This window comes from Candoia aspera, chromosome 6 (genome assembly GCF_035149785.1).
Source record: "Candoia aspera isolate rCanAsp1 chromosome 6, rCanAsp1.hap2, whole genome shotgun sequence".
Taxonomy (NCBI): domain Eukaryota; kingdom Metazoa; phylum Chordata; class Lepidosauria; order Squamata; family Boidae; genus Candoia; species Candoia aspera.
Window position 1 is genome coordinate 99,756,630 of NC_086158.1, and position 24,780 is coordinate 99,781,409.

General features: G+C 44.8%; 1 protein-coding gene across 1 annotated transcript; it reads right to left on the minus strand.

Moving 5' to 3' along the window:
* Positions 1-746: 746 nt before the first annotated feature.
* SLC16A9 (solute carrier family 16 member 9) lies at positions 747-9,959 on the minus strand. Its single transcript, XM_063307752.1, has 5 exons — positions 9,598-9,959; positions 4,313-4,456; positions 3,913-4,008; positions 2,173-3,075; positions 747-1,009 (listed from the first exon to the last, which is right to left on the minus strand). The coding sequence occupies exons 1-5, from the start codon at positions 9,791-9,793 to the stop codon at positions 822-824; spliced, it is 1,527 nt and encodes a 508-aa protein (XP_063163822.1). The 5' UTR covers positions 9,794-9,959; the 3' UTR covers positions 747-821.
* Between the last annotated feature and the right edge of the window lie 14,821 nt (positions 9,960-24,780).

The window sequence follows — 24,780 nt, forward strand, 5'->3', positions numbered from 1 at the left end:
GTGATTTCTTTAATAAATTGTATTTATTCCTTGATTTTATAGATTTCAGTTGAATAATTTTTAACAGCCCCTGATGGAAGATGCAGTAACATTTTTGCAATCCAACATCTTCACTGGTATTAAATGCTACATTCTTGTCATGCTGCTGACTTCATAGATCATCAGACCAACATCTGCCTTTTGGCAACCCACAAGATTCCCCAGATAAAAGAGGGCCTTTGATCAGATTCACGACATTCAGGTTGATGCAGCTGCTGGTCTTGGAAGCCTCTCGCTACCAAGCACTTAAGATTCCTGAAGAGAGAAGCCAGTGCCAACTTGGCCAAAGTTCAGCACAAGGATTACATGAAAATGTGTATAAAATACATTTGTTGCACCAGAAAATACTTAGCAAAACTGTAGCACAATATGATGTGAGAGAAGGAAGTCACAGGAGACTCCAGATCCAACCACTCTGCCCACTTGCCACGACTCTCCACCGCACACTTCAGCCTTCTGAACAGAGAAGTGAGCTGGAAAGCCCTTCGAGAGGAGCTCCCCATAAACAGCAGAGGCCCCCTGTGCATCTTAGAAGTCCGTGGGTCGGCTGCAATCCGGCAACGCAGTCCCTACGCACAAACAACACTTTTCTAATTCTCAGCAATGGCAAAGCAGAAGGCTCTGCCGTTGGAACTTCTCCCCTCTGGCCAGAACTTGATATTTTGGATCAAAGCATTTCAAAGAAGTATAAAAAGTTTTTTTAAAAAAAAAACAACTTTATAAATATATGGAAAAATTACTAGAAGTATCGGTATAAAAACAGCAGCCACTATTCCCTACTGTCATTTACACTCTGGGGGCAGCTTTGCAGGGGTAAATGTTTGGGCGTGGGGCCTGGGCTGGTTGCTGGTGCTTGTTCCACGCCAACAGGGCAGCATGGCCACCAGGAGAAGCAGCCCTCCGAAGAGGACACACAGGCCACTGAAGTAGAAGGCTACATCGTAGGACATGGTCCAGTCGTAACACCAACCTGGAAGAGAGCACAAAGAGCTGCTACAGCAGTTTTAAAAAACAGATTCACACCCTCTCCTTGCCTTGCGTGAAGGCAGCTGAAGAAGAAGGAGGCCTCCTCTTCCATAAAAATGTCACAGCAGAGCATGATGGATCAGGGAGCTGCCAATTCAGGAAGCCAATGCTTTGAACCCAAGCCATTGACAAACCACAATTACAGACAATGGCTCTGCTCCTGGAGGCTGCTGTATCGTGGAGCTGGAAATTATTTATTGCATTGTACGGAACACAAACCAGTATACGAATTCTTAATTATAGTGAGAAGAACTTAGGGCGTGTTATAATCTTTGAAGCTGGGGAAGGCGACAATGCTTGAAGAGCACAGATGAGGACTGGGAAAGCCAGCCAGCCAGCATCTAGCATTTGCTAGATAAAGCAAAGGTCTGGCTCAAAACAGAGCAGCTTCTTGTGCAGAGATCCCAGATCCTGGCTGCAGAAATCCAGATGATCACCAGATGACAGCAAAGAAATGCAGAAAAAGCTAAATTTTGTATTGCCCTCTAGGGATCATCTACAGTTCTCTTTCGCTGCCCAGATCTGATTGCATGATGCTTGAGATCTTGTTAAATTACAGAGAGTGCCAGAGGAGAAAACAGTGGCAAACCATGAATATCTGGACCACCATCAACATCTAAAACAGTCTCCTGATATTGCTCTCCAAAAGATCCTTCCCACCAAGATAGCATCAACCTGTGGACAGCAAAGGTAGATAATTACAAGCAATTGCTTTATCCCTTCCCTTTACAGATTATCCCATTTTGCAATAAACTGCACCTTACTCCATGGTAAACACAATCTGGGTCATTTGTACCATAATGTGATTGCTTCCAAAAGTCCTCAGGCTTGGAGGTTGGCAAATTTTTGAAAATATCCCCCAGGAAGGCCAACAGAATCAATGTGATTGCTTTACTGTACAGTTATGTGCACTGGAAACGAAAGCAACTTATTGAGTCCTAAGTCTTGTTCCCAAATCAAGAGTATATTCAGCCAGTGATAGAAATGCTGGTTGCTGCTCTACTTTTCCATTCCAGCTGAATAATTCTACATCTCCACTAAAAGGTCGTGTAGATGGAGGGCATTTTTGAAAAGAAGGCAGGACATGGGGCTGAAATGCCAACTTACCTACAATTGGTGGTCCAAGACTGTTTCCAAGTCCAGCAAAAAACATCAATATGCCATAGGCGTGGGTCAGTTTCTCGATCCCCACGGTCTTGGTTGTGACGTAGGGGAAAATCGACCAGTTTCCCGCCAGGAAACCTAAAACCCCAGAAAGAATTGCCAGGGTCCTGTAGCTTTGTGCAAATGGAATCAATACCAGCGCCACGGCCATCAGGATTAACGTCAGGACGTAGAGATACAAAGCATTGATCCAGTCAACGTCTGCCAGGATCCCCAGGGCCAGCTTCCCGACGGCCGTCATAATGCCAATGATGGAAATCAGAGGGACGACACAGTCTTCTTCGATGATATTGGAGCTCCTCGCAACGTCCTCCATGAGTAATGAAGGAGGGAAGCTGCCAATGTCAAAGAGGAAGATGGCGATAAAAAGTGCGGAAAAGACTTTGTTTTTAAAAAGACCCAACGTTTCCTCCCAGTAATTTAAATACAGGTCCCATTTCTTCTTGGCAAGTTGTTTGCACAGGTAAGTTTGTTCTGCGACTTTCTTTCGGTAGCTGCCGGTCTCTCTGGGGGGCGCTGAGAGCAACTGGCTATGAATTCCGAGGCCATCCACTTTGCAGTCACTACATGGCACCTTATTGCCCCACTTCCCTTCACTCCAGGCCTTTTCAAGTATGGTTATGTGTTCTTCGTAAGCGGGCTTTTCTTTTTCGTTATAAATCAAGTATTGATCTGGAACCTTCTCGAGGTCGGGCTTCTGGGCTACCGGCAAAGGCCTCATCAGGCTGCCACAGGCTAGTATGTTTAGAGAGAGCGCACCAACAATCAGCAGGCACCCGTCCAGCCCATACAGTTCTATCAGCTCTTTCTGTAATGCAGCATATATGAAAAGGCCCACGCTTGACCCTGGAAGGAGAAGAGAGGGACACGTCAGTAGAGTCATATAACCATCTGCTGAGCTCCTGCCTCCTACTCTGGTGGCTCCAATTATGAAATGGGATGGGAGGAACAGAATCATGCACTGGATGGGCTGCAGGGCCATGGAGCCCTATCGTCCCTGCTCAGTTCAGGAACCCAAATGAAGGTATCCCAGACTGATGGCTGTCCAGTTCTGTTTCAACTCACCCCATGAAGGAGACCCCCCACCTCTTTGTGCAGCCTGTTCCACCCTTGCAACTTGGCCTGAGTTTCATCCAGAACTCAATTCAGGTCAGTTTGAAAAGGGGCGGGCTCTGATCACCTTGTGATGGCTGACTTCTTGACTTTTTGACCCCCCCCCCCCCCGTGGTATGACTGAATTCATATGTTCTTCATGAGTGTCATTGTCCACAGATTAATCTCCAACGCTCTCCGAATAATGTAAAAAGCTGCATAGCAGAGCCATAATTTCAAAAGGTTTCTACAGGGGAACAAACTGCATAAAATCCTAGTTTCCAAAACTGGCATTTCCACAGCGGCTGGAGTGGGGGGCAAGAACCAGACTAGATCCCCCATTCCTGGCTGGCCCCCTTCCTTTTTTCTTCACTATCCCAGCAAAACCTGACTCATCAAAGGCACCAGGAGACTCTTCGGGACAAGGCCATGGAGGTGGAGGAATAACCTGAAACTGTTCAGAACTGAAGTAATGTTTAACTTTGATAAATGCAAACCAACTTTTGGTGTTTGGGTGATATAATCTTAGTGGATCAAATTACTGCATAAATCCATTCAACTCAGAGATCTACATCAGCTAAAGCAACGCACCTGTGGAAATCAGTCCAAGCGCAAGGCCTCTACGTTTGTCGAAATACTGGCACGTGATCGTGACTGTGGCCGTGTACAGCAAGCCACATCCGAGTCCTAAAGGCATAGAAAAGTTTGTGGCACGTCATCAGTCCCCCACCATTCTTGACAGTGTTGCTAATTTAATTAGTCAAACAAAAGGGCACAGGGAACCAAGGCCCCACGGCTGCCCCCGCACTGTTTCTCTGAAGATGGGCAAGAGACCAGCCCGCACCAGCCTGGTGGAAATTCAGCCCCCAGGGGAGATTTGGGGTCCAAGTCTAAGGTCCATCCTATCTTCCAGAAGACACTTTTAGCTACAGAGCAGGGTGCTTGTCCTGCCACCTGGTGGGGCCAGAGAGGACTTTGAGAACTTTCTTACCAACAATAATTCCATAGGAACAAAACAGGAAGTAGATGTTGGGTGCAAAGCTGCTCATCATCAGCCCTCCTGCAACCATAAAGCTACTGAAGATGGTGACTGGCCGTGCCCCGAAAGCAGAGATGCAGGTGCTGCAGATGGGACCTTCGTGGGAACGATCGGGGGGAAGGTGCAGAGAAAAACACAGGAACCATTTTATTTTAAGTTGTCAAAAGAAGGAATTGATCAAGAGATTCATTGACCTTCTCTAAATTCTGAAAGAACAGCTGAGGCACAGGACCAACAAAAGAAGGGCTTCAGCTCAAGATTTTTTTAAATATTTATTTCATCATTTTTATACCAGGAAAGAGAAATTTCTACCACCCATGCCTTTGAGAACCACATTCCAGTTTGGTAGAGAAGGCAGCACCATTTCAAGGCAGTTCCCCCTCCCAGCCTTTGTCACAGGTCAGCAAGGCTGTCTGCTCAGAAGTGAGTTTCAGGAGGTTTACTGTGGCTAATTCTCAGACAACTGTGTACAGGCAGTCCTCAACTTATGACCATTTGTTTAATGACTGTTTGAAATTACGACGGTGCTGAAAACCACCTCCCCATCTGCTGCTGTCAAACCCCAGCACCCTTCATTGGCTTTTCTTGGTTCTGTGAGCCCACACAGCCCACGATGCGGATGAAGAAAAGCTGCTTCAACTAAAAGGATACGGTTCAGTCTTATTCACATCTGGAGCAGCCTTTTCTTGATAAAGAGAAGGAGGGATGCAACACCATTTACCAAGGCAGTTCTTCCAGAATTCTTCATGAGGTATGTGAAGTCCTTCTTTTTACACAAACATTTGATTTTGCTTCTTTTTGCTCTCTTTTCCTACTACTTTTTAAACTTGTTCACGTTTTTCTACCATCATTATCCTTCCTGACTGCTTTGCGTGACCTTTGGGAGAGAAGGTTAAATCAGCCAGAATTGTCTTAAACAGAACTAGGGAGGTGGATGCTATTTCAAGGAAACCCAGCCATAGAACTCATGGTAGACTAAGAATGAGGGCAGGGAACCAGGGCCCAATTCTAAGCCTCTTAGAAGTTTCAGTTTTCAGTCATGCATGCAATTTTAATTTAAGCTAACTCAAGATTGAAGGTAATCCGTTAAATAGAGAGCCACTAAGCATCCCTTTGCATTTCTGTGCCAGCAACGGGGCAGTTCATGACTCGGCCCAAGGACCGGAGGGCTGGACAAGCTTCCCCGCTCTCACCACCTTCTTCAGTTTCAGTCAACAACTGACAGACTTTCCTATTTCAAGAACTCTCCAAGCCGTCACCTTCTCCTTCGGTGAGCCGCACTCTCTACAGCCGCTTCCCACAGCCTGCCCTCTACAAAGCTGATGCCGTGATTTATAGCGTTCCCAGCAAACCAGGGATTTTCAGAATAAGCCACTTCAGGGGCCTTTCCCCCAGCCCACCATTTCATGATACGAATCTGGGGCATTAAGACAAATTTGTCCTTGTTTTGTTCCATTCCTCAGAGATTTTGCTTTCCCATGAAAGGATCATACCGTGATGAAGTCAGGTGGGGCAGGAAATGGAGTGGGTGCCAGGAGAGGTGGGCAAGAGCCCCAGTGGCGTACCAGTGCCCTACAGGGCCCATCAGCTTGGGAAGCACAAGCCAGAGAAGCTGAGGAAGGGCAGCCTTCGGGCCTGGGCGTGGGTCTTTCGAGCAGTCACAGGGTCAGGCGAGGGGATAAAGGGCAGAAGGGGTGGGCTGGATGAAGGACTCAGTTTTTAGCCAAGCAAGGACCTCCCTTGAGCTTCCCTGGCACTGCAGTTGCTGGGCTGCCTTTGCCTCATCGTCCATGGACTTGCCAGGTTTGGGAAACATGAAGAAACCTGAAAGATTTGTTTTCCAACGTCAGCAGTCATGGACAGCCTTGCTTCTCATGCCACTTGGAATAGGAGAAAATCTATAATCTGCCTCTACCTTTAGAGTCTTCTGTAATTCTGTCCCAGGCATTTGTTACATAGCCACCAGGATAATAGGCAATTTTGAGCGCAAATGAAAAGTTAGGCTACAACTTGCAACTATTGCTAAAAGCGTTATACTCCCCTTGTTCCTTCTCAAAAAGGTCCAGGGGGACTTACTAATGTTAGGATGTGGGCAAGTTCTTCCCCTCCATTCCAGCTGTGGTCTGCCACAGAGACAGGAGAGGGAAACTTCAGGACACAAGTATATCCCAACTTATGGGAGCGTTAGCATGCCTAATTTGCTACGCAACCATAGGTACACAGCGTGAAGAAGGTGAGTTTCTTAGCGTGACACTGAAACCACTGTTTGAAATAAGCAGGTTTTCGGATTTTTCATTCCTAGAAAAGTTTTGTGCAACCCCATCAGCAGTCAGCCCTAAGCAGATTTTAGGCTTATATCCCAGCACTGCAACCATCCCCACAATTCCCAGCCAGCAGGATTGTTGGCTGCATAGTTGAAAAAGTTAAAACTAAACACACTAGAAGGGGTTTTCAGGAAATTTAAAGTAGTAGCAATTGTTCGATTTCCAAGTGAACAATAAAATCAGTTCATTTATAACTGATATTGCTGGGTCTGTTTGAATTTTCATGCCATATTGCACAGCCAAATTCCCTCAACCATGTCTTCAGATCATCTAATTTCTGTGGTGTAACTCAAGTGAATGAGGCTCTATTTACCAGGAATGGACTAGCTGCAATATGGGGGGGGGGGGAGAATCTAGTTTTTCACTGGAATGTTAAACCACGCCCAGCTTCAAAGTTCAGTGGGTGTCTTGTGGTGGAATTTCCTGGTTCAGGTTTTGATGTTCCCCCTCAGCCTCAGCTGCCACAGAGAGGACCACAGGCAACTTCTTTCCTGCCACTGCTAAAGCTTAAACATGATGCCTGCCTGACCCTGAAAGCCAGCCAGTCTTTTCAAAGGCAAGCTCTTGTTTCTTTATCCATGAGGGTGATAAACATTTCAACCTGGCCTTCTCCACTGCCTCAAATAGCAAGGGAGCCTCCTGATGGCCAGGCTTGCCCTTAGCAATCCATCTGACGCCCCCAGCCAGCCTGGCTCCTACCCTGGTAGCTTGAGAGCAGCCCAACTACACAATGGCTTGAGACTCAGAAACACAACCTCTAGGACCTCAGGGCCCTCCCAGGGGAAGCTGCTCTTTGGAACTTGGAATGGAATGTGGGAATGGCCTTGGGAGATGGGGGGAAGAGATGCTGCCTAGGGAACATCAGGTAAGAGAGGGCATAGCCCACAGGGTGGAGAAAGGGGCTCAGAAGGGACCCTCCCTTACTTCTCAGGCAATAAAAGAGACTGTGGGAGATCTGTACGTTCAGACTTGAAGATTCTGTTACTGCAGCCTTACAGTAAAGTAGAACTAGCTCATCTGGTCGTGTTTCCTGTCCGGTCTACCTGGGAGGGCTGACATCAATCTTGCAAGTCTGGAAGTGCAATTCGCCCCCCTACCCCGTCTCCTTTACAGCCTGAGAAATTAGGGAGGGTCCCTTCTGAGCCTCTTGTCCTGCTCACTATCCAGCTGTGGGCTATGCTCCCTCTTATCTGACCCTTCTCCCTTTGCCCCGTTTCTCAAGACCTTTCCCGCATGCCATTACAGAACTTGAAACCCCGATGCCCAGCCTCAACGGCCTTCCCAAAGCAGAAGACTTCCCCCAAGGAGTCAGAGGCAGCTTCCTTCCTCCCCCAGCATTTTTCTAAGCTACAAAAGCTGGTTTTCTTTTGAGATTCACACATTATCCCTGCCAGGCTCGTGGGGATGGTTTATTTTCCATTCCTCACCCTTCTTCCTCCTTTTCTATTCTTCCTTGCTTGCACTTAGTTTTGCAAATGCAGCCCTGCCAAACTTGGAGACTTCAAGTGCATTCACATTTCCAATTTTAATTCTATTTTTACCACAGAGCAGTTAGAGAAGGGCCAACGACCATCTCCTCTGCTGTGACTCAGACAATTGTACAAAAGCCTTTGTATTTTTAACACCTTTAAGGTATGCAAAGTCATAGTATTACAATTATAAAATCCACAGAGTTCAAAATCATTATTTTAGATACAGGGTGTCTGCGCAGGGCGTGCTCAAAAATACCAGAGACATTATTATCACCTCCAGTGTGCACTGTCAAAAATGATCCCTTATCAACCCTACCCTGCATTAAGGAAATTTGCATATAGATACATTTCTGCCAAATATTTTATTTAGTCTCTTATAACTAAGCTATATTCCACAAATAGAAAGCAATTATAGCTTCTCTGGTAATCTGTATCTGTATTTTTTAGACTGCAAAGTTTTTAAAACATTCTCCTTCACAGTTTCTCACACATGTACTTAGGCCTGGCATAAATAAATGCCTTATTATCATCATGGCCATCATCATCTTTATAAAACAAAATGACAACGTGGTCTACTAAAATTAAAATAATATTTAAAAGCAATAGAGAACGAGAATCCCATATTAATCGCTGGGCCCCCCCAAACCCCATACAAATGTCTGACCTACAGAATTTTAGGGAAAGATTTTGGAGGCAAAAGTGGATTCTCTTTTCTTAGGCTGTGTTGGATATTTTTACATTTTATCGCTCTTTGTCCTTCCACTGAACTGAGCCAGATTGACACAGACATACTGGAGACCCAACAGCTCATAAAGGCTAACACTGTGAATGGCAACTTCTATTTTAATTCTTTCTGAAATCAGCACAGTTTATTCCGCTTGTGGTGAATACACAGAACTGAACTATCTAATTTGTGAAATTCTGGCCTTCAATTTTCAGTACACCAAAGACAACGTGTGTGCAAATATTGCAGTTCTAGAAATTCCCTATTTCTTGCATCTTTTAATATGTAAAGTTAGAGACTTGCCGAGACACAGTAGCCACTTCTAGGATTAGAACAGAAATACATACTTGTGTTTCAATTCTAACCACAGAAAAAGGACTGCTGCCTTTAGCAAAAAATCACTGCTTCAGACATTATATGGCTCATACCAAGCAAAAACAATGGCATGGGTCCTTCTCTGATGGGAAGAGGCCAGGCCAATGGAGGCTGATGGCAAGTAAATGATTACTCTTAAATTCCTTGTAATGAAGTTGCTGGTTTGCAGCTTTACATCACTGGACAGTGAAATGTCATTGCTGGAATTGATCTTCTTATTCGAAGAGATGCTAGGAACCCCTTTCTTCAGGGGAATTTATTTCTTTAAAGCAACGGAAAGGTTTCATAAATAAATGCAAGGGTTAGACACACTGAACTTTTTTCTTTCTACTGAAGACTTACTGGCAAGCAGCCCAACCCCACTCGCCAGGGATCCGACCCACGCGGTCTTTCCTTTTCCCTCTCTGAAGAGATCCAGCCATTCTACGTAGAGCACCCCGACGGCCAAGGGTGACCCATAGCACAGGAACTGGGTGAAGAAGGAGCCCAGGACAATCACCCAGCCCCATCCGCCATCGGGCGATTTCTGGAACACCATTTTCCAGTGGGATCTGAGGGGTCACAAGTGCTGCAGGGAGAAAGACAAACAAGTGGGAAAAACAGGGTTGAAGAGGCACAGCAGCCCGAAGGCTGGGTATACCCTGAAGGCCATAATGAATCTGAGCTCAAGGATAAGCAAAGGAGGGTGGCACTGCCCAGGGAGATGGAAGAGCTGGTGAACCTTTGCCAAGGCAAACTACAGGCAATTTCTGGTTCCCACCCAGCTGGTCTCAGCGGTAGCATCCAGCCCAGACATTCCCTTTCGCAGCCACTGGGAGAACCTTGGTCTGTCAAAGGCTGTGGCTTTGTGGTCCTCTGGGCAGCAGCCAGTTGGAACAGCCGTAAGTGGGACACCACAAAACTGCCTCTTCCTTTCGTGTCCCCCTCCCTTCTTAAAGACTCCAGAAGCTGTGGGATTGCCGGGCCTTTGTGGCTTCCATGCAGAGGTCTGAGCAAACTTTGGGCCCTGGGCAGCTCCCTTCAGCTGCTAACACAAGGGTCTGAGCATCCAGAAGTCCCACCCACCAAGGATGCTTCTTGCAGATCAGGGTCTCCCTCTGCAGGAGGAAAGCGGCACTTTGGGGCAGGATCCCTGGGGACAGGGCAAGACCCACCATTGCCTCGTCTGCCTGTCTACCCAAGGATCTGGGGCAGGGAGGCTGAGAAAGAACCCTTCCACCCAGGAGGAAAGGATGCAGCTGAATGCCAAGGCTGTTTGGGGCATGGCCCTTAGAGAAGGCCTCCTGTGGAGACTGCTGTCTCCCACCCCTCTGCTTCCCAGTTCTTCCTCCATCTTCATTGCTCCTTATCTGTGTAAGGCTCCTCCCACAGGGCTCTGAGATCTCCTGGAGTGATCGGTGAGCAATAAGACCTACAGCCACCTTTACGTTGCCACAAGAATCTTTGTGTTGCTTTCAAAGCCAACCTGGAAGAAACCTCTTCATAGCATATGGATTTATCCACTTGTCCTCTTCCTGCCTTCATCTGGGTCCATCACCCACGCCTCCTTGGAGTGCGTTAGATCCTATTGAAACACGTCAGCAGCCCATCATCTGTCCAGGTCTTCACAGTCACAGCTGCTTTCAATACCAGCCATGGATGGCACTCTCAGGCCGTTGCTGTGACTGCTGACTTTTTTGCTTTTTCAGTACTGAGTCCCAGTGACCGCCTGGACAAGGCCCTGCAGTTTTCTTGGCAGCGTTTTCAGAAGTGGTTTGCCCTGGCCTCCTCCTTCTTAGAACTGAGGGACAGCGACTGGCATGACTAGAACTCACGGTCTCCCAGTTTCTAGTCTGGCACTAACCACTACACCAAACTGGCTCTCTGTGAAATATAATAAGATGCCCAAAATTCCTAGTACAGAAATGGCCTCACAAAGAGCGTTACCCACTAGAAATCAGAGTAAAAAATGGGAAGGTTTCTCTGGCCTCATCCTGGCCCACACCCAAACCCATCATATTTCATATCTATCTATCCTTTATATCTATCTATCCATCTATCTATCCATCTATCATCTATCTATTTGTTTGTGTATTTATGAATCTAAATCATAACTCTTAATATTACCATCTTGGATGTTATTTTATATTTTATATTTATATTTTTGTGTAACATATCTTGTTTTTATTGTATTTTAATCTTTTTTAGCTTTATTGTAAACCACCCAGAGTCCCTCTCTTGAGGGAGATGAGTGGTGATGAAATTTGATAGATGATAGATAGATAGATAGATAGATAGATAGATAGATAGATAGATAGATAGATGATAGATAGATAGATAGATGATAGATAGATAGATAGATAGATAGATAGATAGATAAAATAATCCAGTGTTTCTCAACCTTGACAACTTTCAGATGTGTGGACTTCAACTCTATGCTGGCTGGGGAATTCTGGGAGTTGAAGTCCACACATCTTAGAGTTGCCAAGGTTGAGAAACACTGACCTAATCTCTCTCTCTCTCATCCATCTATCTGTCTCTGTGAAATGCTGTGCAATAGAAAATCGGAAACACCTTTTTTGCCACTCATTCCGATTCAGGGATGTGCAGGCACTGAGGCAGGTCACATCCAGGGGTACTTTGCACTTCTGCACCCACAGTTTTTGCTTATTACCCAGGAACATCTTGTTACCCTGGGAAACTTCCCTTCCGTGCTCCCAGGGACGTCCTATTGTTCATGAGACAGCTGGCTAGAATTTATTTATTTATTTGATTTATTTGATTTCTATAGCTGCCCTGACTTAGAGCAGCTTGCAACAATAAAAACTATAAAACAATTAAAACAATTTCAATTAAAACAATTAAATTACAGAATAAATATACATGGCCACTCAGTAAGCAGTGCATAGATGTTAATAGAACCAAGAAACGGGACCATTCACACATTCAGGGCCCCAATCTCTGTAGGGAGAATATTCCAAAGGGAACTTTTGTAAAGCTAGTGGATCATGCAAATTCCTGAAATGTGTTAAAAGTTTTGAGCCCTCCCTCCTTAAGGAAGCTGGGTACATAGTCCTTAGTGTCCCATTTGGTGAACGAATAACATGCCTGGAGAAGGACTTTGGATTACTCTTTAAACTAATTTAAAATCAAGTTATCCTTGCAAGACAGAAATTGTCCTACCACTCCTGTCCATACAGAAAGCATTAATCTCACCAGCAAAATCTCAACACTCTAATTTTCAACCTGCCACAGTCCAAGCCAGTTACTTCCAAAATCTCCTCTTTGGCTCAGTATGCTACCTCCGTATGCATGCTTGCCTGGGTCCTTCTTTGCAGAGTTTTACGGGGCTGTTCTCCTGCACTCACCCCCCAGTGAAACCTCCTTCCAAACCCCACAGCTACATATTATATCAGAATATCTGGACGGCAGTGGGAAGGAAGGGGAGCGCATTCCTGAACATGCATGACATCCAGCATTAAGAGAACGAAAACCCTTTGTTTTAAGCACCTGACCTTTTATTCACCAAAACATTATTTTGCTCAAATTAGCTGAAGCACAGACGAGTGGTCAACGTGTTAGGATGTATCACCAAATCAGAATGTTTTTCTCCCTCCATCCAAACATGCCGGGAAAGTACCCGGGAGACAAGGAGACACAAGAATAGCCCCACCACTCCTCTCTCCTAATGGTGAAGGCACTAAGGAGTCCTGAAGAACTTCAGGAGGGCTGTGCCTCTCTTAGGATTCAGGGAGCCAACGGGGCCTCTGGCAGCTGTGGGGGGCTCACGTTGCATCCATCTCAGCTGCCTCTGTTCCCAGGACTGTGTGGCTGCCCCAGCAGCTGCAATGGGATCCCAGAGAAGACAGGTTAGGTTTAAGAACTTGCTACCCTGGGTGCTCCAAAGCACCTTTTACATTTGGATGCATCTGAGCTGCACACACCAAGAACAGGCATTTTGCTGAAGGCGGTCTGTTCGACAAGCCCTCCTTGCGACAATTCCCACAACCCTCAAGCCACCTCAACCCACTTCATCGCACATGCAGACGGACGCAACAGCTGCCTTGAGCCGAGAAGGATTTTGTTGCAGTCTCCAATCATACGGAGAGCAGATGTGGCTCGGGGTTGAACTGTTGAGATCTTGGCGTTGCCCTGCTGGGTTCTTGGCATTGTCCGACCTTGGTGGTTTCCTGCTGATGCTTCATTACCGGGTTAGGTAACATCATTCATAAACATTAGTGCTTCCTCGTGTTCTCAAGAGCGCTTCCTTCTTAACTGATAGAGCCTTTTCTTTTTGCATAGACAACAGCCAGTGATGGAGAGAAAGCAGGCAAACTGTGTGGTTTTCAGGACAGGGTAACTGACAGATCCTGCTCCTTCTGTGTCAGCACATCCGTGAAATTTCTTCTCATCCAACATTTCCCCAAACACAAACATTGCATCATAAGACTTTTCTTTTCTTTTTTCTTTTTGAGGCTGTTCTCAGAGTCAACATTAGGGTGCTTCCCTTAGCAACTATAGCCTCCTTAAGACTTTTGGTAAAGACACCTTAAGAATTTCACTTTCTGCAATAGATAATCCTATACTTTGTTTAGTTTGCAAAACTTTGTCCTGTTTGAGTCTTTAATATGAGATACTCACTTGGAAACTGGAATCCAGCCCTTTTGCCTATCTTGTTCTAAGGATGTTTCTCCCCGTGCCTCTGCAAGAGGGCCCTATCTGACCCCCACCCCCAGATGTGGGCCACCAGTGGGGATTCCTACCTTTCAAGGCAGGGACTATCAGCTGCATCTTAGTATGATAAAAGGGGCCCAGATCCTTGCAAAGGTAACTTCAGTGGGGCTTGCTTTGCACAAGCCTGCCCTTATGCTAACCCCAGTTAATTAGCTTCTTTGCTCTTTGCTTGTTGGGGTTAGGGGGCGGGGGGCGCTCTACTGAAAGCATTCCAGCCCCTTAGCCCTAAATTAAGCAGGAGGGAGAATACACCTTAAATATAATAGGCTAAACAAAAAAGCTGCCTGGAAATTAGTGCAGCACCCAGCCTCTGAACTGCAGGCTGCCAGTGGAAGATCGAGGGTTCCCTCGTGACATTCCCTGCTGCGGGTTCCGCACACCGCCGGCGCCGGTGCGCGTTACAAGCCCAGTTCTGCCCGAGCAAACCAGGTTTGGGGTTTGGGTTAGGGTCACAAGCCCAGCCACGGGCGTTAACTCCCCGGGTTGGCAGGCGAGCCGAGGACAGGTGAAACCGCGGCGAGACCCTCCCGTCGCCAGCGAACAGCGGACGGAAGCGGGCGAACGAGGGTCTCAGCCTCTCCCCGGCGGATGATGGGCCGAGCGGCTCTCTGGACAGCCCGCCCGACAGGAAAGGGGGCTCCGGGGAAGAGGAAGAGCTTTCTCCAGACACGGACGCGCCGGAGGGGCCGCTAGAGGCTTTGCGCCCCCCGACCCTCCCAGGACCCCAGTCTTGAGCCTCAGAAGTCAGCCTCCGCTTGGGACCCCAGCTTGGGCCAAGCCAATCTTCCCGCCTCCTGGCCCGTGCCTCGGACTACAAAGCCCACCCTCCCCTGCCGGCCGGCCGCGGTCTAAAGGCAGCTGCGGCCATCCTGCCGGGGCGCCCCCGCCTCCCTCGCGCCCGGCAACCGGCTCCTTCCAGAGCGAGCGCGCCCGGTCCCGGCAGCGGGCCGGTCCTCCTGCGCCGCAGTCCCTCTCCGCCCGGCTCCGGCTCCGGCTCCGGCTCCGGCTCCCGGGCTGCCCGGCGGCGCAGGCGGGCAGGGAAGGCGGCTCGCCCCCTGCCCTCCCCTCCGCGGCGCTGCGCGGCGCTCCCTTTACCTGCTCGCCGGGCGCCCGGTCCGCCTGGCGCGTGCCCTCGCCGCCGCCGGCCCGCCGGTGTGCCCTGCCTGGCCCAGCCCTCGGGCGCCGGGAGCCGGGCTGGCGAGCGCCGGGGCTGCCTTCCCGCCGCCTCGCTGCAGCCGAGGAGCCGCGGCCGGCAGCCGGTCCAAACCGGTTGGAACCGACGAGAGGGCGGCGAGGCGCTTTCGGGAGCGGAAGGCGGCAGCATCGCGGAGGCTCGGGCTGGGCTGCGCCGCTCCGCTCCGCCCGCCAGCAAGAGGCCCGCCCGGCCCGACCCGGCGCCTCCGCCTCCGCCCGCCTCAGTCCCCTTCGCGCCGCGGCCCGGGCGGCCGGCACCCCTCGGCCCCGGGGGCGCAGGGGACCTCCCGGGCGATGCCCGCGCCATCCCTCAGGCAAGGGCGGGCCGGAGTGAAGAGGGTCCGAGGAAACTGGGGGCGAAGGCGGGGGAGGGGGCCACCCTCTCGCCCTGGGTGATTCCCTCTCGGCTGAAGAGAGCCGGCACCGAAGGAGCGGGCAGAGGCTGAGGGGTGGGCCATCCTACAGCTGACCCTGGCAGGGACCGTGACCCCAAAGCCTCCCAAATGTGGGCAGAGATTCAGGGAAGAGGCACATCCTTGCCAAGTGCCTGTCTGGGAAGCAGCATCTTCCCCTGCCCTGCCTGCCCCCTCTCCCCCTCCACCTTGCAGGCCCCCTGGCCTTTCTCTGCATCACCCCCTCCTCCTACCTGCAGAGCCTCCAGCTGAGGTGAGGCCTGACTCAGAGACGGCCCTCCCTGCCTTGGAGCTCCTGAGCTGGACTCCCAGGCCTCCGCCTGCATCGCCCAGAATTCAGGGTGAGCCCAATCCTGAGAGTTAGGGAGATTTGAGGGGCACGCCTTGGAACACCTGCATGCCAACAAGCTGCCCATCAGTTTCTCAAAGGCTTGGCGCAGCTGTTTGGTGTGCAAGGAAATCTCTCCCATCACACCAACCCATCAGAAAAGCGGCTTCGGTACTTTTCACCTTCTTCAGCAGAACCTTCTCCACGTCGTTACGCTTCGTGGCTCCGTTACGGAGCACCCACGTTCTGGTTTGGGGGAAAGCTAGAGCAAGCGAATGAATCTGGGAACTCTGGGAGGATGTTTAGTGAGTACAAGCGAGAGAATGGATGGAGAAGCAGTAAGGTGTGCCAGTGCTGGTGGAAAGACGGAAGTCGGTCAGAGCCTGTTGCGCCGGGATGCCCTGGCAAAGCACGAAGAGCGAGGATCCAGAACGAACTTTGTGGCCCGAATGCGAAAGCAACGGATATGACAGAAGTATGCTGAAGGGGAGTGACCCTCATTCACGCAGGGTGAACAAATGAGGGTCAGACTTCGAAACACGCGGATGAAGGAAGAGCAAAGGAATTAGGAAGACCAAGGAATGCTGGATGGCATCACCAGGACCTTCAGAAAGAGAAGGGGAAAGTTCAAAGAACAAACTACAGTGAGCGAATTGCTGTGATGGTGGGTGGATGTGACAGCAAGAATAAAGGTGATGTGGTGGATTTCAGTAATGCTGCTGGTTCCCAGGAAGGAGGGAGCGCATTCCAAGGAGGAGGGCAAGACAAGAGGAAACACGGCCCAGGAAGCGAATGTGGGAAGACGAAGAGGTTCAGGGTAGCCCTGCCCTGGAGCCTTCCCAGGCTATTCCCCCTGAAGTTAGGTAGAGCAGCTTCAGTCTGGCAAGATTTTGTCTGTATGATGTGAGCAAATGAAGAACTGGAGTTTGGCTGGACTGACTCTCCGAAGTTCCTGGGCTGGGCCTGACAGGTGTGGAGAGATCTAGTGAATAGGGTGCAGTTAACTTGATTTAGCTACTTTCTTTCCTTTTTCTTATTTCATGCATCAGCTTTCTTTGGGTTCCTGCTTACCCCGTTTCTTCTGTTTCCATAATGCTGCTTACTCTGAAAGGGGAAAAGTGTGATGGGTCAGTATATAAGTATGGCTATATGTTCACAGCAGTGTGGCATAAGTAAGGCTATATGTTCTGGGAGTCTGAAGAATAAACAGGATGGATACAAGAAGGTAAGTAGAAAGGATCTGATAGGTGGTCTGGCCTTTGGAAGGAGGTGCTCAGGACTGGAAGATTGCAGCTAAAATGAATGTTTTCCAGAATGATGCAGCAGAAAGGGAGGAGTAATTATAAGAAAGGTGCGTCACTGCATGGTAATCCCCATAGTCTTGGGTTAGCCCCACTGAAAGCAACAGGTTAAATAATATTTTGGCAGGACACTCTGCCAACCAGAAGATGCAAATGGTGCCTCTGTAAAATGTGACAAAACATTCATAGAAAACCCAAAGAAGCAATGTGGGATTCCAGCTGTCCTGATATTTATGGGAAGGGTAAATCTAGCAGTCCTGGCATGGTGGGAAAAAAGAAACAAACACACCACTCCGGTGACATGGTTTAACTTTACAAAGGCAGAGAAAACCAATAAAAATGGTTGGATTTACTGTATATCTAAGTCACAAAGACTGAGGAGGGAAGGAAAAGTAGCAGGAACTCTGGAGAGATGCCATGTTGACATTTGTGATGGCAAAGGGCAGAACTAAGCAAAGCCAGGTGTGCCTCCTGGCACATAGTATCTCGAAAGGTTAGAGGACGTTCAGCAGCCTTCCATAGTTAGAAATTTTGAGAGAGAAAAGTGCTCCAGGGGATGAGAAATCTGAACAGCAAGAGAATGGCAAGCTCGCCCCAGAAGGTGGGACATCTGAGGACCACTGGGCTGCAGAAACCCAATGGCCAGAAGGTGGCAGCAGAGAGATACCAGGAAGCATTCCTGAAAAAGGGTGCCAATTGTTGATCCAACGTGCTCCATTCAAGAGTTCTGTCTTTCAAAACAACGTTTGGTTTGGTGATAACTAAATCATCCGCAAAGGCTCTTAATTTATATGTTTCTTGTTTAATCTTTATCCCTTCAATTCGATTATCCTTTCTGATAGCTTCTGTTAGAACCTCCAATACCAATATAAATAATAAAGGAGATAGCTGACAACCTTGCCTTGTTCCTTTTTCTATTTGACATTCTTGTGTTATCTCTTTGTTAATCACAATTCTGGCTTTTTGAAATGTATAAATTGATTTTATTGCTTTTAAAAATATATCGCCCAAATCCATCAATTCTAAAGTCTTAAGCATAAAATTCCAATTTAGGTTGTCAAAAGCTTTTTCAGCATCTAAAAATAACAACAATCTGTTTTTCATTATGAAATTGAGCATACTCTATTATATTTAAAACCATCCTTATATTGTTTTTTATATATCTTTGGGGTAAAAAACCATTTTGGTCATAATTATTTCTTGAAGTATTGTTTTTAATCTTTCCGTTAGAATTAAAGTAAATATTTTATAGTCATTGTTTAATAACGAAATAGGTCTATAATTTTTGCATAGTGGCGGGTCTTGTTTTTCTTTTGGGATTAGTATGATATTTGCCTCTGACCAAGATTTTGGTATTGAATTTCCTAACAGAATCGCATTCATTAAATCTTTAAGTGGTAACAAAATTTGATCTTGAAAATATTTATAATAACCTGCTGAAAATTCATCTGGACGTGGAACTTTGCCTGTTTTCAATTTTCTAATTGCCTCTATAATTTCCTGGGTTGTGATGGGATTGTTAATTAATGCTTTTTGGTCTTTAGTTAATTTCTTTAAATTTTGTTTTAATAAATAGTTTTCAATTTTATCAATTGAAATTTCTTGTTTCTTATATAGGTTTGTAAAGAAATTATGAAATGCCTTTTTAATTTTTTCATTGTCAACTAATTCTTTCTCATTTTCTCGAATGTTAGTAATAATTTATTTTTCCTTTTCTTTTCTTAATTTGTATGCTAACCATTTTCCAGCTTTATTAGCATATTCAAAATTTCTTTAATATATCTCAATTTTCTTTCAATTTCATCTGTTGTGAGTATTTTTAATTGCTGCTGTAAAATTTTTATTTGATGATTTATACCTTCATCTGATGGTCTTATTTGAAGATTTTTTTATTTTATCTTAATTTGATCAAGAACTGTTTGAATTTTTTGTGGTGTTTTCCTCTTTAAGCAACTATTTAAATACATAAAATATCCTCTCATATATGCCTTGCTAGTATCCGATACTGTCCCAATACTCACTTCATTATTTAAATTCCATTCAAAGAATTATTTTAATTTCTTTTGGCAATCTTCTACAAGTTCTTTGTTTCTCAACAAGGTTTCATTTAATCTCCACCTATAACTTTTTGGGTGGAGTTTTATAACCAATTGAACTGGATTATGGTCTGAGAAGGATCGGGGGAGAATTGATACATTTAAAATTTTATTTGCCAAATTTTTAGATAACCATATCATATCGATCCTGGAGAACGATTTGAATCTGTCTGAATAAAATGTATAATCTCTAGCCGTACCGTTTTTCTATCTCCAGGCATCTACAATAGCCAAATTTTCTGACATATCAAAAAAAAGATTGGGGCAGTTTTCCTTTATTTTTTTTAATTTGTTGTTCAGATTTTCTGTCAATACTTGGTAAGGTAACTCTGTTCCAATCTCCCATCATAATCCCATTGTTATAGGATAATTCGGAAAGTTCATTTGATAAATTTTGATAGAATTTATTCTGATTATCATTAGGGGCATATACTCCAACCAATATTGCTTTAGAATTTTGTAGTTCTAATTCTATTATTAAATATCTCCCATTTTTATCATCACTTATTAATTTAGGATTTAGATGGGGCTTATATTACAATTCCATTTTTTTTCATTTGCTGCTATAAATTCATTTCCTAATTTGTTATTTACCAGATATTTACTATCTTTTTTCGCAATATGAGTTTCTTGAAGACATATAATATCGTGTTTTAATTTGTATAAATAGTAAAAAACTTCTTTCCTTTTAGCTGGGGTATTGGCTCCATTTATTTAGCTGGGAAAGGCATTTTAGTTCACTCATTGGAGAGGAGTATTGCAAATTCTTTAGAACCTGAAGCTAGTTCCTCTGCGCTTTGTTCCTCTATATTTAAACGTTTCACTTTACTTTCTTTACTTTCTGGCCTTTCCCTTCTATTTAGTTATCACTTTACAAAACCCGTTAATATCAATTGATTACTTATTAAAGACACTACAAGAATATGGAGAATTAGCTGGTTTTAAAATAAATAATCAAAAAATGAAGATGATAAATTTAAACATGCCACAAAATAATCAGAATGTATTAGAAATTAAATCAGGATTTAATAGTGTTAAAAACGTTAGATATCTAAGGATAGAGATTTCAGCCAAAACTAGTGATTTATTTCAAAATAATTATGTTAAAATATGGAAGGAAATTAAGCAAGATTTATTGAGGTGGGAAAAATTAAACTTATCACTTATGGGACGAATCTCTGCAATTAAGACAAATATTTTGCCGAAGATGCTATTTTTACTTTAAACCATTCCAATATTTATAACTGATACAAATTTTAAATTATGGCAAAAAGATCTTTCAAAATTTATTTGGCAAGGGAAAAGACCAAGAATTAAATTCAAATTACTACAAGAGGATAAGGAAAGAGGAGGCTTGGGTCTTCCTGATTTCAGGTTATATTATGAGGCATGTGGTCTATTATGGTTAAAAGAATGGATTACCCTACAAGATCATAAATTACTAAATTTAGAAGGACATGATTTAAAATTTGGATGGCACGGCTTCTTATGGTATAACAAATTGAAAGTAAATAAAACATTTAATAATCATTGTATTAGACGGTCCATTCTTAAAATTTGGGAAAAATATAAATCTATTTTAACATCGACAATACCACTGTGGATTTCCCCACAAGAAGCTTTTGTAAGGCGAGAAACAATAGGAAACCATAAGTGGCTAAAATATTCGGATTTAATAAAATTTGAAGGGACCAAATTTACAATGAAGACAAGAGAAGAACTGGAAAATGAGGGATATTCATGTCAATGGTTTACATATATTCAATCAAAAGAACAATTTAAAACAGATGCCAAAAGTTACAAATTTACAAAAAAACTATCTTGGTGGGATGAACAAATCTATGCTAATAATGACCACATGATCTCTAAAACATATAAAATGCTATTACAAATGAGAATATTAAATGTACAAATTAAGCAATGTATGAACAAATGGGAGAAAATTTTTAGATACAATATAGAATACGATGTTTGGGAAAGAATGTGGACTAAGGGATTAAAATTTACATTAAATTATAATTTAAAAGAAAATTTTTATAAAATGATGTACATGTGGTATATTACTCCTGAAAAATTATCGAAAATGTTTCAAAATACATCAAATGTCTGTTGGAAATGTAAAAAGAAATTGGAACTTTATACCATATGTGGTGGACCTGTAAAAAAGCGAAAAAAATTTGGTCATCTATATATAATATAATTTGTAAAATGTTGGCAGTAAACATTGATAAATCACCGGAATTCTATTTATTGGGCTTCATGAACAAAGATTTGGAAAAAAAACTGTGGAAAACTTCTACTGTATTTGATTACTTCGGCCCGAATTACTTATGCTGCAAAGTGGAAAGAAGAATTAATCCCATCTGTGGAAGAATGGATACTTAAATCCCTAAACTTGGCACAAATGGCAAAACTAACAGACCAACTAAACGATAAAAATATGGAAAACTTTCAGAAGGACTGGGACACCCTTTTTTAAATATGTGGAATGGACTAAAAAAGTTAATATGAACATATAGTATGTAAATAGCAAATTATTTTAATTATATAATCTCTTAGGGACGCGGTGGCGCTGCGGGTTAAACCGCTGAGCTGTCGATCGGAAGGTTGGCGGTTCGAAACCGCGCGGCGGGGTGAGCTCCCGTTGTTAATCCCAGCTCCTGCTCACCTAGCAGTTCGAAAACATGCAAATGTGAGTAGATCAATAGGTACCGCTTCGGCGGGAAGGTAACGGCGTTCCGAGTTGTCATGCTGGCCACATGACCCAGAAGTGTCTATGACAACACCGGCTCCAAGGCTTAGAAACGGAGATGAGCACCGCCCCCTAGAGTCGGACACGACTGGACTTTACGTCAAGGGAAACCTTTACTATATAATCTCTTATTAGAATTAATGAAGGCAATTTAGAGAATTAAGGAAAAAATAATACGCTAGGATATTAAGCTGTACCGTCTAGAAAGTTGGAAACCCAAATCTTTCTATTTATTTATTTATTCTTCATTTTATTCTTTATATATATATATATATATATATTTCATTTTCTCTCTTTTTTTTCTCCTCCCTTTTTTTTCTTTTTCTTCTCTCTTCTTCTCTTTTTTGTATTGTAAGATATTATTGTTTGTATGTAATTTTATGTAAATAAATTAATAAAGATTCAAAAATATCAACCCTCAAGGGTTGATGGGACTAAAAAAAAAACAATGTTTGGTTTGGGACACAGACAACCTGAGCCACATCCCCATGACCACGAGGAGACAGTGGTAATGTTTTCTACTACAGATTAAAGTTACTATGGTAACTAATCTTTTTGGCTGGGTGCAGAGGTTGAATTCAACTGTCCCCTTTTCGAATGTTAATTTTTGCACCTGGGGGGGAAAACTTGACTAGGACTTGTTTTAGTTTCTGTTTCCTGTCTGTGTAGGCATGTAGCTGCTCTGAGCTGCCTGCAAGAATGTAGAAGACTTTTAAATACGTTTTGCTTTCTGTAAATAAATTATTTTTATAGAAATGCCTGGTGTGTGACTTTTCTGATCTCTCCTGGGCCAAAGGCTTTCCCAAGAGGGGAAATCTGCCAAGAGGTTATGTGCTCAGTAAGCAGCCCAGTAAGCCCAGTAAAACCCAGAGAGAATAGAGAGATCAGCTCCACACCTCATGCACAATTTAAAGGCAGGTAGCAAAGACCTGTGAAGATTTTCTTTGGAGCCACCTGGAGATTTTCCAGCAACTGCTGGTCTACAGGACAAAGAAGCCAGCTGAGGTGACTTGCAAAAGACAGAAGAAGCCATGGCTACCTCCCAGCCCTCAGCAATGCTTCTGGAGCGCCTATCAGAGACCAGCTATTTGAATTGGGCCCTGAAGATGGAAATGTATCTTTGCAGAGAGAATCTTTGGCTGCCAATTGGTGAGCAAACCCCCCCAAATCCCAGTGCTGAATGGCTGAGACAGGATGAGCAGGCTAGAGCCACCATTATCCTGGGAGTTGAGGACAATCAGCTAGTCCACATGCGAGGTATGCAGTCTGCAAAGCAACTTTGGGACGCTTTGAGAGACTTATATGTAAAGGCAACAGCAGGGAGTAAAGTTACCCTGACAAAAAAGCTGTACAAAGCCTACCTTGCAGAAGGAGATAGCCTTCCTGAGCACCTGCATTATATTCAGCAGCTGTTTGTTGAGTTGCAGGAGAGAGGAATTGAATTTACACCTCTCACAAAATCCTATATCCTCCTGTCCTCACTGAATGAAACGTGGGGCACACTGATTTGTACCCTGGAGGCTATGCCTGAAGCAGACCTCACCCCATCGTATGTTACACAGCGCTTACTCACTGAATGGGAGAAGAAAGGAAAGACCCGCCCCCCATCTTTTCTGGAAAGCTGTAATACCAGAAAACAAGGGAAAAGGGAAAGGAAGCTGAGGCCACAGCGCTAGCCAGCCAGCGATGCTTCACCTGTGGTTCAGCTGGACATTTGCAGAAAGACTGTGCCTTGAGACCCAAGAGTAGAAAGACAGAGAAGAAGAACACAAGGGCAACACAGAAGAAGGCTCTTCAGACAACCCAAATTGCACAGGTTGCTGAGAAGGGTAATTCTGATGTATGGGTGTTAGATTCTGGGGCCAAGTGTCATTTATGTAATTGTAAAAGCTCTTTTGTGTCACTGTCTAAAACTGAAAGACAAAGTGTATCATTGGCTGATGGGTCTGTGACCAAAATTATGGGACAAGGTGACTTGTATTTATCCTGCTTGGGAGAAACTGTAAAAGGTGTGTTGTATGTGCCAAATTTACAATCAGACCTTTTATCTGTGGCACAATTGGCTGCATCAGGGTATGTCATAACATTTAAGAAAAATGGTTGTGAGATACGTAGAAATGGAAAATTGTCCGCTACTGGTATATTAAAAGACTCCTTGTACATTGTGCAAAATGCAAGGAAGCCAAGCTGCAAGGCTGCAGTTGGCAACACGCCATATCATGACCAATGTGTACACCTGATGCACAGGAGATTTGGTCATGCTAATTTCAAGTATATAGCACAAATGCCACAGCTGTGTGCTGACCTAAAGATAAAACCCTGTGACAAATACTTAGATTGTGTAGTTTGCAAAGAAGCCAAAACACTGAAAGCTCCTGTGAGTAAGCACAGTGACAGAGTTACAACTAGACCTTTGGAAATTGTACACTCTGACATTATTGGTCCTTTTGCTCCAAGTCTTGGACAAGCAAGGTATGCAATGACCATCACTGATGATTTCTCAAGATACACATTTATCTACATCTTAAAACACAGACATGAGGCACTTGAGAAATTTAAAAGTTTTGTGACATGGGCAAATAGAAAATTCCCAAGCCTGTATCTGCACTCCAGTGTGATAGAGGAGGAGAGTGCCTTTCTCACAAATTCAAAAGGTTCCTAGTGGAAAAGGGGATAGAACAAATTCTTTCTAACCCTTACACCCCTCAGCAAAATGGTGTTGCTGAAA